This window comes from Epinephelus moara, chromosome 13, assembly GCF_006386435.1.
Source record: "Epinephelus moara isolate mb chromosome 13, YSFRI_EMoa_1.0, whole genome shotgun sequence".
Lineage (NCBI taxonomy): Eukaryota > Metazoa > Chordata > Actinopteri > Perciformes > Serranidae > Epinephelus > Epinephelus moara.
In genome coordinates this window covers 25,624,981-25,639,723 of record NC_065518.1, presented here as the reverse complement: position 1 = coordinate 25,639,723, position 14,743 = coordinate 25,624,981, and the positions used below count along the sequence as shown (strand labels likewise).

Here is a 14,743-nt window from a genome sequence, read left to right as displayed (position 1 = left end):
AACTAAGAGATTTTTGGAGGAAGAGTTAGAGTCAAGAATGAAATGTTAATCTTCTCTGTGAATCTATTAGATCCTGTTTGAGTGACAGGTTTTTGGCAGCTCATACATGTCTGCACGTCAGACTTCACACATCCAGAATATAGTTAAAAAACAGAATAATTAAGGTACTTTGCCTCTACAGAGGAGGACATTTGCATTTGACATGTTCTAATTCCTTAAAATCCTGTATAAAGAGAACAAGCATCAATGTTGTTTTTGATCTTTTTCTTTGTAGTTTGACTTGTCAAGAGTCAGGCCTTGATTTGCTTTGAATATAGCCCACAACTGGGACATATCTGTCAAAATGTAAGGCCTGACAAAGCACAGGCTGAATACATAAAACAGTGCATGTGTGTGCAAATGCAGCATACAAATGCCTAGGCCCTGCTTCTGATGGCACTGCTCCCGCTGATCAGCTAAGATGTAGGATAAGTTGGACAGGAAGCCCGTCTATTAGCTGCATATCTCCACACATGCCTCAATGGTCCAAAGTGGCCGTGTAAGAATGTTGTCATCCCAATATAATAAGACAGTTGTCTCCTCTTTTTATCCAGTCTGAAGAAAAAAATGTCTGGAGCTCTTTCAGACAAAGTGGTCATTCTGAAATGTTCCAGACACTATTTACCGGGCGGAGCTTCCTCAGTGTCCACGCTGCATAACAACAATACTAGCAACATAACAAATATGCAATAACAGAGCAGTAAACAAACCCTCCAGACATGTTTAAGCCAGGTATTAAAATATAAAAAATCATAAGTTGTGTCTGATATTATTTTTTGTTTTTACAAAAAAAGGTTAAATGTCATGGTTAAAGTGCCTTGCTCAAGATTCAAAAAACGTTATTGTCTTTGAGGGAAAATTTGCCTTACAGACTGTAGTCCAACACAAATACATAAAATGCAATACAAACAAGACAGCACAAGATCCATATCTCCTACACTGATGTTGTAAATCATGGGAAAAAGACACAATGACACGACATCCGGGGTTATAATCTGTTTTAAAAAAACAACCGGCCCAACAGATGGAAAAATCTGTATTAGTGCTACCTTGGGGAGACTAAACTCACTGATGGAAGCATCTGAAACTCAACATGTAAAGAATAACGATGGTCCAAAGCAGTCTGTGCTTGAGGTTACCCTCACTTTATACAAGTGCCAAAGGTCATTTAGGGTAGCACTGGTAATTTTATGGCATGGCTTGACTAATTTTTCCAGTTTGTACCTCTTTTCAAGACTGAAACTGCCAAAGCAGCAAATCATATAAAAAGAAAGGGCAGACTCAATAAAAGAATAATAAAACATTTTTATTGAGAGCATCCTGGTTGCATTAGTGAAGTGAATTACATCCATAATTCACTCTCTAGCACAAAAAATGTGAGAAACGGACACACACTCAGTGGTCACTTTATTAGGTACATCTGTGCAATCCAGTGCAATCTAATACAACTCTTATGCCATAAAGTCTGCTTTTATTATGCACATAATATTCACTTTCCTTTAGACCCTCACAGGGGATAAGGAAAAACTTCCCCCAAAAAACCCTTTAATGGGGAAAAAATGGTAGAAACCTCAGGAAGAGCAACTGAGGACCACACAAGTTACTGATGTTTTGTGCTGGACTGTTATATTGTGGAGTGTTTCTAACATTCTGACCCCATGTATGTAAATGATGTAAAGGACAAAAAACAGAAACACCACTTAAGTAATGAAAATAAGAATTAATTTACATATTTCCTACATTGTCTGCAAAAACACAATATTCTAAACTTTGAAAAGTCAGAACATGTGTATTAAATTGCAATGGCTTGTATAGGTGTACCTTAAAGTGGCCAGCTAGTATATTTAGTAGGGATGCACAATATTGGATTTTTTTGCTGATATCTGATATGTAACAACTCATTTGATCAATAATCAATACTGATATTGATATATCCACTTTTTCGCCTATCTAATTTTCGTGATCATCAAGTCTCTTCTGTAGTAGAATTAACATCATATTATGCATGCATACCCATACTCGTATGATGGCCCACCAGCAGATGGAGACATGAAAAAGAATGCTTTAAAAATGCATGTAATATTAATTCATCATGCAAATTAAGAAAAAGCATGTTGGCTGATTCTAATAGTTCATTTTAAAGCCAATATCGGTCAACACTGATGACTTGCCGATATTATCGTACATCCCTAATATTTAATATTTTATTTTTTGTTTGTTTGGGGTGCTCAGGGAACATGTCCTCTTCAGAATTTAGAACATATGCATTAAAATAAATACAATACAATACAACAAAAACATGAAACATGACAAAATTAAAGTCCTTTTTACCATAAATTGATGCAAAAAAAAAATAAAAAATGCAAGAAGCCAAGTATGTGATGCTCAACATTTTCTGGGGGACTTCTAGCCCTCCCATTTTAAGTGTCTTTCCCAATGTTGAAACGAACCCTACGCCCTTGGATGCGATTCAAAAAGTCTTTTAGAGAGCTCAATAAATGATGTCATCAGAGACGTCACGGCAGGAAGTGGTCCATTGAAAGTGAACGGGAGAGGAGAGTTTGTGGGGAAAGGATGGATGGATGCCAGCACACACAGCCTGTGATACAATGAATACATCTCGTCTAAATAAAAAAAAAAGTTAAAAAAAATACAGTCTATAGTGTAGGCTTACTACTAATAGTAATAGTAATAATAATAGCCTACTAATTATTATTATTGTAGGCTGATAATTATAGAAATAACACAAGTAAGTAAAAATTGGTTGGTTTAAAAAGGAAAAAACTAAAATGTCAGTACTTGTAGTAGGCCTATAATTAGATTTGACTTTGAGTTTTATTTTAAAGGACGTTCAGCATACATAGCCAGAGCTTCACAAACAATACCTGTGTGTGTAAATCCCAAAAAAGTCCATTCAACATGCACTTTAATCTCACTAGTGTGATAAAAACATTAAGAGAGGTTTCCATCCGTGGAGGGAACAAAGAGTTGAGTGTGTTGAGCTGAAGCCCGCTGTTGTTTTTAGCCACAGTCACCCCCTGCACCCCCGCCCCATCTCTGCTGCTGCCTCCTTTTCATTTGCTGCCTTTCTCATCCCGCCTGTGTGTGTGCGCCGCATCCATACCAAGATCCTCTGACTCCTTCTCCACATGTCCCCGCAGCTTGCATCGGATTTCATTACATAATTGAGCTCGTATCACCTCAGAAACACGGGGCTCACGTCGCGTCTGACTGACAGCTGATCGGCGCTTTTACGGTAAGTGGGCCTGATGGTGAAATCGATCGGGGGGTTGTGGGTGATTTGTAGCGTGGCTTTTACACATCCAGTCCTTTTATTCTCTGTGTGCCGGGCAGACGGCGTCGCTTCACGGCGGTATTGTGATTCAAAAGCTGGGGTGGTTGTCTCTAACTCCGAGCACAGATTCACCATCTCAGCCGTCTTGTTTATATATATATATATATATATTTAATAATAATGCCGCATTTTGGTGCCACATTTTTTGGCATCACTTGAGCATCCTCTCGCCTTCTTGTCTCAAGCTGCCACAGTGTGAGAATGTTCTGGAAACAACCCGCCTGAAGGGCTTTTATTCTGTAGTGAATTATTTAAGCTCTGCCAGCCTCACTTTTAAACAAATTTAAGCATGAAACAGGCTATTTGTCTTTTTAAAAAGGCTAATTTAAAGTTTAAAGACAGGCACCCCGTGTGTGTGTGTATGTGTGTGTGTGCGCACAGAGGAGTTGACGTGCCTCCCATGCTGATGCAGAGGAGTACAGACAGCCACAGTGCCCTGGTTTCACAGGGAGGTGCTTTTGGCCTTTTGTCTGTCTTTTCAAACCTCCTCCAGCTCCCTTCTTCCGTCCTCCAGCCCAGTCTGTGATCTGGCCTCTTTTTTTTCCTCTCTCACCCCTCCTCTCCTGATGAAATGTTTCACCAACTCATCCCACACAGAAGCACTGCAGACTCATTAAACAAGTCCATTTGCTGGCCCTAATAAGAGGGCCAATGAAAGAGGAGCTCAGCTGAATTATTTAGGCTACATATTTATGCTATGTCATCCATCAGCGGTGTTATCAGTCCTCCTCTCCCTTGTGTCATGATCATGACAGATGTGTGTGTTCACACTATCCAACATGATACCGGGAGGATAAATAAAAGCTCCACTCGTCAGCCATCTTTCCCCAAAATGAGCTTATAAACCGGAAGGATTAAGTCCACTCCTGTGGTGATGGGGGGACCTCTGAACTCTTGTACTATTTGGATGTGCCAGAACAAAGCCAGCCTAAACACAAAAGTAAGATTTGCCCTTTGCTCATCCTCTATTTTAATCCATTTGGCAGGGAAAATATGTTTCTCCAAAGGATAATGATAGAGCCATAAGGTATTTTCAAGAAGACTGTTGAAATGGCCTTGGAAGACATTTACAAAGAACTGAGGAATATATGAATGCTACATCAAAATTACTCACTCAGAAAGTGTCTTATATTACCCATAAATGCTACCCTGCAGTAGCATACATAAGAATCATATAACAGATGATGATTAAACCTGATTTTAATGTCAGTTGTTTCTCCTGTAATGCACAATATGACACACACTTATGATCAATAGCATTTGCACAGCCCAGTCACCAGAGGAAAATGTTGGTATTGTACATTTATGCAAACTACAGACATATGACGGCAGTAGTTCAGTCCAGGGACTTGGTTTGGGAAACGGAGGATTGCCTGTTCGAGTTCCTGTTCAGGCCAAATATCAAGTGTGGACTGGTGGCTGGAGAGGTGCCCTTGTGCAAGGCATCAAACCCCCCAACCACTCGGGGTGCCTGTCCATGGGCAGGCTGTGACTCTAATGTCATAATGCATGTACAGTATAGGTCCTGTTGGTGCATGTGTGTGTATTTCGGGCCTGTGTGTATATGTATATGACAACAGAGTGAAATAAATTGGTTATTTATTTATCACCTGGTATGTCTGTAGTTTATTTTAGTACTCTAAGTATTTTAGTATTTTCTTAGTGATTTTATCAGTGAAGTGGTGCATTGAACAAGTATTGTGTTGTCTTTTTGGTTGCATGTTGTTGTGGCTGTTGTGTTATTGCTGCAGCAACAAATTCATTTCCTGGAAAGGATCAATAAAGTTGATTTGATTTGATCTGGTATAAAATCTGATATAAAAAGTGTTTTCTGCATTACTTCTGAAGCTACCAGAGTGTTCTAGCTGTTATCCACTTAATCATTATATCCACATTACTAGTGGTTATTTAACAAGATCACATTGTGTGAATATTTTATGAAAGCACCAATAGTCATCTCTGAAATATCATCCCAATATCAATATTGAGGTATTTGGTCAAAAACATTGTGATATTTGATCCCCATATCCCCAGCCCTTCGGATCATATCAGTGTTTTTAAAGTGACGTAACTCAGATTACATGTATATGAATGGTGGACAGAATGGTGGATGGCCTGACGCCTAAGTTGAGGGGCTGGGTATTTTAAGCCAAAATATGAGCTTTTCCTAACCATGCCAAGTGTTTTTTTATGCCTAAACCAAACCACATATTAGCCACAGTATAATCGCAACATAAAATTAAAGATTGAAATGCAAAGAAACTTAACTTTTCAACGTTTTGTCTGAAGCATACAAATGTAACATATCCGTGATTAACAGAAGCAATGCCAACATTTATTCTAGCAACTGAGCTGCATTTGACTACATGACTACCATCGTTTTTAGCTCAGGGAAGTTGATTTACAATATGACAAGAATGGCATTAAACCATTGTGAAAAGAGCAAAGACACAGAAGTAGCAGGTGACATCATTCTACCCTTAAACTCAGGCAAAAAAATCACCCCAAGTCAACCGTAAAAAGTAGACCTGCTATATACCTGCAGGAACACTGACTCAGGGCAACCAGGAGAAATGCTAGTTTTCTAGCATGCTAAATTAACATGGTGAATATGGTAAACATCACTGTCTGCTTAGCATCAGCATGTTAGCATTGTCAATATAAGCCTGTATAGCTCAGGATGACTTGCTGGTACCACAGGTTCAAACAAACAAGCGTCCGTATTGGCATTAAAACTCCTCATCAAGTACAAGTCAGCAACATCAGCTGGGAGGAGAAAACATTTACAATGAGATATTTGTCATCAGCTGACATTTCACTCAATAAGCTTCATTTCAGCCCGGCAGATAGAGGCTCAATCAATGAGGAGAGATGAGGGTTAGATGACGATGAGCGGTGACGAATTTTAAAAGCAATGCAGATGGGAATAATTAGAACACTAATGCTAACCTTTTCAAAAATAATTGTAACACGTTAAACACACACACACTCCTCTCAGAGCAAAGTGATGTATTGCATTGGTGACATGAAGTGTGTACACATGCCATCGCAGCCTTGTTGACCTCTGCCTCAGGAAGCTTTAAAGCCTCCAGCCTGCGACCCCACTGTCCAGCGTAAAAGACAGCACCCATCACGCCATGCTCACACAAACTGCTATATTTAGACTGATAGCGAGGGAGGCGGAGTGTGTTATTGAATGGAGCCTGTGGGATTCACTCTGACACACACTGGATTCATCACTCTCTGTCAAACACTCTGCAGATGTGACATCGACATTAAAATTCACAGGGAGGTGGCTGCTAATAACCTCGACAACACATCCACCCACGTCTGTGTTGCAGGGCGCTGTGTAACTTCTGCAGAACAATGCCCTGCAGCCTTTTGCATTTGTAGTGAGTGTTAAAATCATGAGCCCACTAATGATACACACATCACAACTCCTGGTTACAACGTGATAATTGGGGTTGTGTCACAGCACAGTGACAGAGCTCATTTTTCCTAAAATTACTGAAACGCTTCAGAGAGCAGCTCGATGTTTGAGTACACATGGTAAAGAGCGGTCCTGTAATGGATGTCAGTCTTGTGCAAGTGGGGATTTTAATATAACAAAGTGTGATGAGCCGAGCCGAGGCCCCCCAGGGCAGGATTGTTATTTACATCATCTTGGGACCTTTTCAAAGCCAGCAAGATCACAATCTGGTGCTCGGAAATCGAATTGCTTTGTTACTCTCATTATTCTCACAGTAGCTTCCAGCTGTTGTGCGCCTGGTTGTTATGTCTAGAACCAAAGAATAATCCACTCTGAAACACTTCTAAAATCAGCTGTTGGTTATTTTCAGAGCCAATGTTATAGTCCGTTTGTGATTATTTGTGCTTATGTGACAACTTAAACAATATTTTTCCCCACTTAGCTACAATAGAGTGTCTGGAAACCTTTAAAGTGACAGTTTACCCCAAAATCAAAAATACATGTTTTCCCTCTTACCTGTAGTGCTATTTATTAATCCACATTGATTTGGTGTGAGTTGCTGAGTGTTGGAGATATCGTCCGTAGGGATGTCTGCCTTCTCTCCACTGTAATAGAACTAGATGGCACTCAGTTTGTGATGCTCAAAGCGCCAAAAAAATCCATCTGAAAAACTCAACAGCAATGTCTCTTTCAGGAACTCATGACCCTCAAGATAATCCACAGACCTTGTTGTGAGCAGTTTCATGTGGGAACTATTTTCTTTCTACTGAACTACACCCACCAACGGTATCACTGTGCAGAAGGAAGTGTGCATCTACTCATGGATGAGAGGCTCGTGCTTGTGACAGTGTGAGATGTAAACATTAATGGCGTCCTCCTTGGCTGAGCTATAACATTAGCTAGCTCAGTGGTGCTAGGTGAGCTAGCAGTAGATGCACACTTCCTTCTGCGTAGTGATACTGTTGGTGGGTGTAGTTTGGTAGAAAGAAAATAGTTCCTACATGAAAGTGCTCACAACAAGGTCTGTGGATTATCTTGAGTAACTGGGTCATGATTTCTGGAGAGAGACATTGCTGTCGAGTTTTTCCAATGTATTTTTTGGCACTTTGAGCACCACAAGCTGAGTGCCATCTGGCTCCGTTATATTTGAGAGAAGGCAGACATCTCTACGGCCGATATCTCCAACACTGTGCAACCCACACCAAAACAATCTAGATTGATAAATAGCACCATAGGTAAGAGGAAAAATATGCATTTTTGATTTAAGGGTGAATTGTCCCTTTAATTGGTGTCAGGTTTAAAAATCAAAAGCGCAGAGGCATATCCAGACTCACTATTTAGCACCAACATCCAACATTCATACAGTGAAAAATCTCTTGTGTAAGATGCACCAAGAACAAGATGTAAGTGCCTCAGAGGACCAAAATACAAAGCATTCAGATGACATGCTGTATTTTGAGTAAGACTCTCGGTTATGGGTCCAGAATATATCAGTTACCTTATCAGTACTGGGCCTTCAAAATGTGTCATCCTCATCTAACAGTATCATAAACATGCCTGATACATGAGATTACGTTGATGAAGTGTGCTATTTAAGTTCTGTGACAATGATTTCTTATATAATCCAGGAGGCTTTCCAGTAGTTTATTTACTCTAAGAAGTTAGAGATTTGTATGAACTCATAAAGGAACATTTAATCCTTCTGTTTATCTGAAATGTTCAAAGTCACCATATTTGGAGATTTCAGTGGACAGACACCATACATGTGCTTGCCTGCTTTGGAAAAAAAGTTGATATCTAACAAGGTTTGCATTTCTAAAAGCTCTTGTGATGACTGAAGAGAGGCGATGTCTCCCTTTGTATTTAGTACACCTTAAGTTGAGGCAACAGTGTGATAGTCAGCGTGCTCTACATTTCCAGTATAGCAGTTTACATATATCTTTGAGTTACTGCAGGCATTTGGAAACATGGTAGTGAGCAGGATGGGCGCTAATACATCACTGTTTATAGATATCTGCAGCTGCACCAAAGCACACAGTTTAATTGTGACATATTATCAACCTTTGCTATTTAATAACCTCTCTTTCTCTCTCTTTATTGAAGGGTATTGCTGCTCCACCCCTCCACCCATAAGATCTCTCCAGCCTTACACACACTTCTGCCATGCAGGAGGTGTAACCCTCCTCCCTCTTCTTCCTTGTGCACTATCGGAGGAGACCTTAGACAGAAAAAAAAAATCCCAACCTGTAACCAGTCAAGATGTCAGACCAAGATGCCTCTTCACCGGCAGACCAGGCGCTGCCGCTCACCTCGCCCCGAACCCCCCTGCAGCTCTCCTTTCCCTTCATGAGGGAGGGCAGTCGGGTTTGGGAGAGGGAGAGGAAACCACCGCAGCCTGGAGAGCTGCCCAGCCCACTGCCCACCAAACGCACCCGCACATACTCAGCGTGAGTCGGAGAGATCTGCATATCTTTTGCTATTGTGCATCATATTTACTTGAACAATACAAAAGCTTAAAATAATTATGGTAATATTTATAATGCACTGTTCCTTTCTCTCTCCCTCTGTTTCCATCTATGTCTCTTTCTCTGCAGGACAGTGCGAGCCAGATCAGGTCCAGTGTTTAGAGGGGTGTGTAAAAACTTCTCCAGGTCTCAGGGTCATGGATTCATACGTCCCTCTCATGGAGGAGAGGACATCTTCGTCCACATCTCTGAGTGAGTGAAGATGTTTAGTTTACACTGTCAGGGTTTTCATGGCATGTGTAGGATTACTAAACACAAATGAACATGCATTGACCAGGAAGAGACTCAAAATGGTCACGAAGAGATGCAAAGGAACTGCAAAGAGACACAGGATGACTACAAAAAGGGGCAAAACAACTGAGATGCAAAGTGACTTCAAAGAGACACAACATAACCTCAGTGTGTCGGTAAAGATTCTGAGTCATCCGGGTCATTATTGGTTTGGGCTCTACAGAATGGAGGAATTGAACCTTTAACTTACAGAACAGCATGTTCAACATTTTAAGATATTTATAATATGGTATTTCCACTTCCAGGGATATGAGAGTTGATGGTACAAAAGACACTGTCACTATCTGTCAGTAGCAAGCCTCCCAACATTATGGAAGTGCTGTACTAACTTTGCTAGAGCACCAGTTTGGGAGCAGGACACTGAGACAGTACCAGCTCAGAAAAAGTCATGGGCCATGAATGAGGTTTGTAATGTTGTTTGTGTTTCCTGGACAGCATCGATGGAGAGTACGTGCCTATGGAAGGGGACGAGGTCACGTACAAGGTGTGCCCCATCCCTCCCAAGAACCAGAAGATCCAGGCTGTCGAGGTGGTGATCACCTACCTGAATCCAGGCACCAAGCACGAGACCTGGTCAGGCCAGATCATCAGCTCCTAGACCAGCGCTCTGAGCCGCAAGGCTGCAAAAGCAAAGGGGGATTTAGTCTTAGGTTTTATTCTTTTTGGGGTGTTAAGTTTCGAATCAGGTCTGGGGAAGAGGGATCAGAGTGTGGCGTGTCGCGGAGTTCAACCTAAGGTGGCTTAGTTATTTAGTAGCGTTGGTGGAAGTTTGAGTTTGAGGTTAGCGCTGGAAATTAAACTTTGAATGTATTCGTTTGAATGTTTTTCTTTGATGGTCATGATTTGGGTTTGAATGTTTTAATTTGAAGGTTAGGGTTCAGGGCTTGGTGATAGAAATTTTATTTTGACTTAAGGGATATATTTTAGTTGGGAAACCAGTGGTTTAGAGGGGAGCGGTTTGTCTTCAGTGAGATGACAGAGGCCGAATCACATTTTGAGAAAATTTGACCCAGTTCGCTATATAAATACACTCCATTTGTGCACGACAAACAGAAGAGTTTAAAGTTAAAATCTCAAAGATTTTAATTTAAATTGTTTGTTAAGTCCAATCACCAAATGAGGTAACACAATAGTGACTGAGCCTATAGCCCACTACGAAAGCCCTTGCATTTGCAGTATCATGTGTCTGTGGCGACCAGTGTTCGGCGTACTACCATTACTACTGTAGCTACTGTCATCACATTACATTTGTCTGTAATGCAGTAATCTAATGCATTACAGTTCTAAATTCAGTAATCACATTACAGTTACTAATCAAACAATCATGTTATGTTTACATCACATAAGTTCTTCAATTATCTGCATAATGGGCTGAGAGAAAAAGGTTAACCAACGTGCTGAAAAACGATTTTAGAGGCTCCTTCTCATTAAGTATAACCTGTTATTGAGTAATACGTCAAATGCAGCCAACTAATCTACCGTAAAGCCTTGGTTTGGTGAGCGAGTGTTCAATGCAGTTCATATGCTGTTTAAATGTGTTTTTTGTGTGTCTGTCATCATGTATTGGTCTTAAGAAGGCCAGTCACTTATATTTTTTATTTAGGCAATTAATATTTGTTCAATGCGGTTTTAGGAAACCAAACCTCTTTATATATTGATATAGTTTCATTTTGAGGCAGTTACAGGCAGTGCCATCCTGATTCTCCTGATTCTTGTTTGGTGCTGATATGTGGGCACATGTGAGGTTTAACGTTAATTTGTTAACTTGCAAATACACCAGTCAGCCAAAACATTAAAACCATTGGCGGGTGAAGTGAATAACATTGATCATCTTGTAACAGTGCAATGTATTGCTGGAAAACCTTGGGTCCTGGCATACTCTTCACCTCACTTGTGTGTGAAGCTGCGTACTCAGTTTTCCAGTCTCTGCTGGAGAAACAGAGATCTTCAAGCTTATAATTGAAGTTCAAAGGGACCAGCTCGATGGAGTTGTGAATTTCAGTTCCATTTCTGTTCCCCTTCTTTTTACATCTAAGCCACCAACTGATGTAAATGACACACCACCACTGCCAAAAGTCATGCGACATGTATCCAGTTAAAAAAACAAACGTACAATTAGTTCAGCCATATTGTGTCTGAGTTTACAAAGCCAGATGGAGACGGTTGCCTCACAGCAGAACATCACATCAAAAGGAAATGAAGGAAAATTACATTTGTAACATTTGCTCCCTTTGTTGTTTATGATCAGGCTTGTTAAGGCACAGCTGCTCGGATCTGCCTTCATCTCGCTGCCTTCAGAAAACATTTTAAGATGCTTTGAGGTACCACAAAACCCTGCTAGTGCATGGCTGCCAGACGGAAACAATCAATGCACTTACAGAGGAAAGCATCTTCGACAAAGATCCCAATAGCTCTTAATGTGCTTCAGCCTCAAGAGTTGCGATAAGCTCTATGTGTAAGGAATTATTCTCCTTCTTAATATTGTAGCACTACTGTATTTTGTCTACTCGGCCAGTGTAGAAATCCAGTATTATTGTAGCCAGCTCCTATGACGGTCTTAAGTTTGGGTGGTAGAGACGGTAGATGGACGTAGTGTGGGCCTGCCACTGGGAAACCAGGCCAGAGGGATTTTGGTTGGGGAAGGAAACCGGAGAGGGAGGAAGGTCAGGGAATGGGCAGAGGATGGAGTGATTGTCCGTAGATGTACTTGAGCACTGATACAGCTTGATTTGAAATGTTGCAAAGCACGCGTAATCAGGAAGACAGTGATTAAAGTCAGCAGTCAAAATAAGGCGATAAAAGGAAAATAGCTGAAGAAGATGAGCTGCTGATTATTTAGGTGGAAGGTTGAACACGGGGGAGTCCGCTAAGTTTCATACGTCACGGCAAACGACTGTGAAAAAAAAAAACAGCAGCAAAAGCTTCCTGGTGTAAGTTTAAAAAGACTATTTATTTATTGACTTATTTATTTTCATTTGTAACTATGAGACCATCAGGTGGTAATTAAAAGCTGCATTTATAAGTACTTGTGCAAATTTAAGCCTATTTGAATACACTGCACACCTCACTCTAATGATACTACCCTGTTGATATCCCTTTGCTACTGTCATGTCATCATTGACAGGCAGAAAAAAAAAAAAACTTTCCAAACACAAGTTTCTAATTTCTACATAATCCTTGTCTAATTTTTAATAACTGTGTGATGTTCAAAATAACAAGCAGTTTTTGTTGTTTTGGAAATCGGCATGTTCTGTGCTGTTTGTTGTGTTTTTATTTTTATTTTTACGTAGAGTGTGTTGATGCTGTTTCACCCTGCAGTAACACAGCTGGAGCCTTCAGAGAGGCGTCGTCAGGTCTCCCATGCATCTTTGATGTTTCGCCATGAGTGTGACTTTAACGTCATAGTAACACACTGCATCTGTTTGGTTTCTCTCCTGTGAGAGAAACACGTTTGATTGTGTTCGCAAGCACTTTTATTTTTGTCAAATCACTGTGACGCTGTCTTTTGTCATTAAGATAAAGTTTCAATAAAACTTACTACTGTATTCACAGACCTGTGTGGGGATATTATTTTGATAATGTAGTGCAAAGACTGCTCTGTGCTCTTTTTGAGTTTAGTATTTCTAGTCCTCGCTGGTGTCGCTACAAAGTGTAGTAAGTAGGGCGGTTATTTTGAGAGACCTCTTTGACAAAGTTTCTTCTGTGAACTTTGCCTCAGTGTCTCAGACTGCTGTTTGGGATGTTAGAAAATGTTCAGCTGAGTCTTTGCTTTGGCTCAGACTGTTGTGTCCACATCTCGTTTTCTCTCACTGGTATCCATTAGAGGGCAGCCCAGCACACATAATCTACTACTTTATTACACAACTGTCTTTGGTGGGCACACAGGGGTCAGTGAAACAAATAAACAAACAACACACAGCATACAAATGTTCCAACTCATTGAAAAGAAAGGGGCTGCCACTGACCTGACCTGGCAACCCAGACACAACAGACTTGTACTTGGATCAAGGGCAGTGGTGAAGGAAGCATTCAGATCATTTATCATTTTAGCATTTAAGTAAGTAAAAGCAGCAATGCCACACTGTGAAAACACTCAATTGCAAGAAAAAATACTTCACTGAAAATGTTTCTTAAAAGGACAGTTCAACCCAAATCCCAAAATACATATTTTTCCTCTTACCGTAGTGTTATTTATTTATCTGGATTGTTTTGGTGTGAGTTGCTGAGTGTTGGAGATATCGCCTGTAGGGATGTCTGCTTTCTCTACAATATAATGGAACTAGATGGCACTCAGCTTGTGGTGCTCAAAGCGCCAAAAAATACATTTTAAAAAACTCAACAGCAATGTCTCTTTATAAAAGACATGACCCGGTCACTCAAGATAATCCACAGACCTTGTTGTGAGCAGTTTCATGTAGGAACTATTTTCTTTCTATCAAACCTCACCCACCAGCTGTATCAGTCAGTATGTTTACATGACACTTGAAAAAAACGAATTATTGCCTTAATCCGATTATAACTGGACAACTGAAGTGCATGTAAATGCATTCCTCCGACTAATATTGGAGTTCTCCAACTCCGATTAAGACACCCAGATAATGCGATTGGAATTCGATTTTCTCCGGAATGTATACGCTGTAATCGGAGTTAAACTAGACAATGCATGTACGCATGCTCCACACCCTCCGCGCTGGCGTATGACCCCGGAACAGACAAGACATGCTATTGTTGTAGCCCTCCAACAGCATACGGCGTTCTTGTCTGCCTCTCGAAATCACCATGACCATGAGGGATAGCGTGCACCTTATCTGCACAATCAGTAACGCGTACATTACGTACGAGATGAACAAAGCTGTACAATTATCTATCTTGCTGTTGTTCAAAAATGCCAGTCTGCCGCCTGACTCCAGTTGTTTATTATTGAGTGACGTAATAGGTCAACCGGAAAGGGGGCCATATTAACCCGCTGAAACGATGCATATCGCCACCTAGTGTTGAAGAGGAGGACACGTTCCCGTCAGTAATTCGATTTTCTCAGTTGCATGTAAACTGGGACAAGGACAG

The 14,743-nt window shown here is 40.7% G+C and overlaps 1 protein-coding gene across 1 annotated transcript; it reads left to right on the top strand.

Moving 5' to 3' along the window:
• Positions 1-22: 22 nt before the first annotated feature.
• On the top strand, positions 23-13,229 carry csdc2a (cold shock domain containing C2, RNA binding a). Its single transcript, XM_050059270.1, has 4 exons — positions 23-3,295; positions 8,967-9,310; positions 9,458-9,580; positions 10,115-13,229. Exons 2-4 carry the CDS (start codon positions 9,123-9,125, stop codon positions 10,275-10,277), a joined length of 474 nt encoding a protein of 157 aa, XP_049915227.1. The 5' UTR covers positions 23-3,295; positions 8,967-9,122; the 3' UTR covers positions 10,278-13,229.
• The last annotated feature ends 1,514 nt before the right edge of the window (positions 13,230-14,743 follow it).

What these genes read in the sequence shown, in the direction of transcription:
- csdc2a (XM_050059270.1), top strand. Translation starts at nt 9,123, where the DNA reads ATGTCAGACCAAGATGCCTCTTCACCGGCAGACCAGGCGCTGCCGCTC. An exon ending in CGCACCCGCACATACTCAGC is followed by an intron (nt 9,311 to 9,457) that starts GTGAGTCGGAGA and finishes CTTTCTCTGCAG; the next exon opens with GACAGTGCGAGCCAGATCAG. An exon ending in ATCTTCGTCCACATCTCTGA is followed by an intron (nt 9,581 to 10,114) that starts GTGAGTGAAGAT and finishes TTTCCTGGACAG; the next exon opens with CATCGATGGAGAGTACGTGC.